At 36.1% G+C, this 4,743-nt stretch overlaps 1 protein-coding gene across 1 annotated transcript; it reads left to right on the top strand.

Moving 5' to 3' along the window:
• The first annotated feature begins 2,230 nt into the window (after positions 1–2,230).
• LOC115153238 (progonadoliberin-3) lies at positions 2,231–3,633 on the top strand. The gene is made up of 4 exons (XM_029698468.1): positions 2,231–2,247; positions 2,433–2,575; positions 3,048–3,128; positions 3,439–3,633. Exons 2-4 carry the CDS (start codon positions 2,438–2,440, stop codon positions 3,466–3,468), a joined length of 249 nt encoding a protein of 82 aa, XP_029554328.1. The 5' UTR covers positions 2,231–2,247; positions 2,433–2,437; the 3' UTR covers positions 3,469–3,633.
• The last annotated feature ends 1,110 nt before the right edge of the window (positions 3,634–4,743 follow it).

Below are 4,743 nucleotides of genomic sequence, written 5' to 3'. Positions count from 1 at the left end.
TGCTGCGTATGATGTTTTTTTTATATGAACAGTATTGGGTTTTTTTCTTTATTTGTGCTATTTTCTACATTGTAGAATAATAGTGAAGACATCAAAACTATGAATAAACACATATGGAATCATGTAGTAACCAAAAAAAGTGTTAATCAAATCAAAATATGTTTGAGATTCTACAGCCACCCTTTGCCTTGATGACAACTTTGCACACTCTTGTAAATATAAAATATATTTTGATTGATATGACACTTTTTTTGTTACTACATGATTCCATATGTGTCATTTCATAGTTTTGATGTCTTCACTATTGTTCTACAATGTAGAATATAGTACAAATAAAGAAACACCCTCGAATGAGTAGGTGTCTCCAAACTTTACATATACACAGTATATGTACATATAGTTGTAATAACTTTTTAAAGGTAGAATATATAGCATTTGTATGCTTTTCAAAATAACTACAGTATATTGGACCTAACATTTCAACGTTTGCATGAAGCAGTGCCATACAAAGATTGGAAAACCTTTCTGATCAAGAATCAATTGTCGACAAGTGACTTCAACTTCAAGTAGACAGTCTGCTAAGCCAGCAAGACTAAATTAAGAAGTTAGATTTCAACAAAATATATATTTTACTATTCCCATATAGTTAATAAAACAGCCTTCATCTCTGTAATAAACATGATTGGTGTTAAGGGAAATTATTATAATACCAATGTACCAAAAATATATTATTTATTCTGTTTATAGAGTTCTCAACTTGAAAAGTATACATTAGAAACAGGCATCAATTTCCTCTTGATAAGGAGTGTTCAGTCATAGTGCCCTCATATCAATCACTAATTAACTTGATTATTATTATCATTTAGCAGACACTCTTATCCAGAGCAACTTAAAGGAGCAATTATGGTGAAGTGTGTTGCTCAAGGGCACTTCCACCTAGTCGCCTCAGGGATTTGGAACCAGTGTTTTTTCTGTTACTAGCCCAACCGCTAGGCAACGCGTTAGGCTACCTGCCACCCGGTTATTGACAATAGGAAATTTCAGGAAGCTAGTTTCTGGAATTTCAATGTAATGTCATTTACTGGGAAATATATACACAGTATATGATCATACATGTAATATAACACGCATTTGAATTACTTGGTTACCTGGTTATTAAGTGTTGTTAGGCTATCCTTTTCATACCAAAGGTACATTTCTGCATTCATAACCTCTAAGGAGTGGTTATCTGTAGCTCTGTTGGTAGAGGATGGCACTTGCAATGCCAGTATAGTAGTGGGTTCGATTCTCAGGACCACCTGTATGTACTAATAACTGTAAGCTAAATGGCGAACTGTATTAGGTAAAGGTATAAGGATTGTGTCTTCATTTAGAATCAGTCTTATGTACTGAGTATGAAATTAAGGCTAGTGGTTCCTGTACAGTCTCTTATCATTTTTAAAATTTTACCTTAATTTAACTAGGCAAGTCAGTTAAGAACAAATTCTTATTTTCAATGACGGCCTAGGAACAGTGGGTTAACTGCCTTGTTCAGGGGCAGAATGACAGATTTTTACCTTGTCAGCTCGGGGATTTGATCTTGCAACCCTTCGGTTACTAGTCCAATGCTCTAACCACTAGGCTACCTGCCGCCCCAATCATAAGTCTGTATAAAGTTTACCTTTTTTAATTCTGAGTGCTATAAATGCAATGAAATAAACTAATTTGCCATTCATTTCTGAATATTTGTAAAAGATACAAAACATGTGTATCAAACAGTGGAGGCTGGTGGGTGGAGCTATAGGAGGACAGGCTCATTGTATTGGCTGGAATGGAATAAATGGAACGGTATCAAACACATCAAACATATGGAAACCACATGTTTGACTCCGTTCCTTCTATTCCTTTCCAGCCAATACAATGAGCCTGTCCTCCTATAGCTCCTCCCACCAGCTGCCACTTGTATCAAAGTAACTTTTTTATTGAGACAAATATAGAATTTAATTTACAAACATTACATATTTATAATATCTACACTGACGTCACCTCTTAACACATTACGAATTTGTTTGCTTCCATCAAATTCAGTTTGAAGCTTATGCACTAAGCTGGTCCCGTTGGTGACATTTAGTGTCCATTAGGCACTTAGTGTGTCACACCTGTGGAGAAGGGATTATAATCTTAATGTTCCATTTCTAACGACCCTTATAAAAAGGACCCATGATTATTCCCACCACACTGTAAGAAGGAATAGACAGAACGGAGACAGTATGTGATTCATTCATATGCTTTCAAGTACATTTAAATTGTTAACTGATTTATGTGTTGATAAGATATACTAAGTGCATGTTCAATAGGTAATCATTGCAAGACAATCCCAAACTATATTTGAGTTATGATAAAATATTTTGGACTATCAAATGTAGCTTGTATTTTACTGGCTTTTTTTCCAGCTTCCATGGATCTTAGCAGCAAAACGGTTGTGCAGGTGGTGATGTTGGCGTTGATAGCTCAGGTCACTTTCTCTCAGCATTGGTCGTATGGGTGGCTACCTGGAGGAAAGAGAAGTGTTGGGGAGCTGGAGGCCACCATCAGGGCAAGTACTATTTACCCTATGTTTACCTGTATGTAAGTAACTATGTCTACCTGAACATACATGTAATTGTCCTTTAAGTAAATCTACTGTGCCTTGAAAACCTGTGAACATGTATATATACACTCATGGGTCAGTTCCCCGTTCACGTAAATGTATCGCTCCTACAGACAGTGAGTCACGTGGCCGTGGTTTGCTATATAAAGCAGGCAGACAAGCAACAAGGTATTCAGTTACTGTTCGATTGAACGTCAGAATGGGCAAAACGAGTGACCAAATCGACTTTGAGCATGGTATGATTGTCGTGCCAGATCCAGTATCTCAGAAATGACCGTCATTTTTGGAGTGGGATATTTGTTCAAGAAGCAGTCTTTTCAAGAGTACATAGGCAAAGTTTATGAAGCTCTTTGAGGGTGTTGCATATCGAGTATATGGGTAATAACATTACAAATTCCTCTTACATATTGCTATCAAGATGATGGACACAGGTGGTGTAGTGGTTCTTCCTGAGGAGACAGGTGCCCATGTCCCAGAGAGACTGAGACCATATGATGTAGTAAGTATTCATATTCATATTATAGGTTAGATAATGTATTCATTGTTTTTCTAATGGTAAATTCCTTGTTTCGTCTAAAGATGTTGAATTAATGTCTCCTTGTAATATGTTGTAAAAAGATATGCCAAAGTACCAGAAAGAAATGTTAAGATGAGAGTATTGGCTGACAAACGGAAAGCTTTCCTGAAGTGGTACTTATAAATGTATGGAGACAATGTTGCTAATTTCTGATACATCATTGTAATATACTGTAGATACAGTATTATACAACATAAAGTAGACTTCTGACGTTGACACTTTGTTTCCCTAGATGTCAAAGAAACGGATGCCACATAAATAAAGAACTGTGAGACAATTCACAAAAAGCAAGAAGACAACGATGATGGAGCATTCAAGAACAGTTCTGTCCATTTCCAACTAAGATCACATTTAAATTGATGTAATTTACCTGAAGTATGAAACACTAACCTCCTGTAAAATTGTAATAAAGAGTGATTGAAAGATGTCTCTTTGTATGTCCTTACAATACAGTATCTGCAGTGTCCTATCCAATTTTGGATTCATCAATTAGTGACCCATCATAAGATTGAGGTGGAGTTGACAAACCATGAATTGATTATTATCGTATATTTGTTTTCCATGACCGACAAGCCTGATCAACTTGTAATTCAACAACCTTAGCATGACAACAGCTGGTGATTAAGTAAATGTATTAAAATTCAATGGTGTCATTAGATTTGAAACAGTGGTTTATGTCCCTTTTATAATTAGATTGTATTGCTTGTCAGTCATGTATAATTTTATCCATAAAAACCCAAGACCAATTGCATTTTGAAACAGGACATTTATTTTACCTCAAATGTATGTGAGTATGTCACCTGTTGAATAATTGAATTTTGTTTAGTTAAAAATGATTCTGAAATGTCAAGAGGGTTGACATTTTTCGAATAGTTTTGCCAGAATCATAGACATCACTAAAAGACTGTAAAACTTTAATGTCGTTCAATAAATTGGTGTTAGTTATACACATTTTCATTTCATATCCGGCAAGGAAAGGAATCTGCAGGGGGCATTTGTTTTAAATAGAACTCATTTTCTGGCAAAGCCCAACAGACATGGTACCTCACTAATCGCGTAGTGCATTAGGGGCCCATGATTCATGAACTGTGCCAACACGAGGGAGACCCTTCATTGTTAGCGTGTGGTTGTAATGCCCACCAATGAACCCAAACCCGCCGGTACTTTAGGGAAAAGGTGAACATTTTTCAAGCACATAGAATTAGAAAGAAATTAAACCACTTTCCATTGCACTTTCAGAACAATGGTTCTTCATTTGTGATACCTAACATCGTTTGGTTAATATTCACGGTTACAATTTGCATAATGCAATCATTTTCTTAGATGAGGAAAGACTTAAGTATTTTACTTCAAAAAAGTGCTTTACTTGTTTTTTTTAACATGAGAACTTGCTCCAACTATTGCAACAAAGATATACAGTACCAGTCAAAAGTTTGGACACACCTAATCAGTCAAGGGTTTTGTCACGACTTCTACCGAAGTCTATGGCCCTACTTGTTCGAGTGGTGCTCGGCGGTCGACGTCACCGGTCTTCTAG

The sequence above is a fragment of the Salmo trutta genome, chromosome 18 (genome assembly GCF_901001165.1).
Source record: "Salmo trutta chromosome 18, fSalTru1.1, whole genome shotgun sequence".
Lineage (NCBI taxonomy): Eukaryota > Metazoa > Chordata > Actinopteri > Salmoniformes > Salmonidae > Salmo > Salmo trutta.
The sequence above is the reverse complement of the archived record's forward strand: the minus strand, read 5'-3'. Positions and strand labels throughout refer to the sequence as shown.

Excerpts from the sequence above, each read along its gene's own strand:
- LOC115153238 (XM_029698468.1), top strand. The coding sequence starts at position 2,438 with ATGGATCTTAGCAGCAAAACGGTTGTGCAGGTGGTGATGTTGGCGTTG. Across the intron at positions 2,576-3,047 it reads AGCTGGAGGCCACCATCAGG|ATGATGGACACAGGTGGTGT; the intron begins GCAAGTACTATT and ends ATTGCTATCAAG. Across the intron at positions 3,129-3,438 it reads GACTGAGACCATATGATGTA|ATGTCAAAGAAACGGATGCC; the intron begins GTAAGTATTCAT and ends TTGTTTCCCTAG.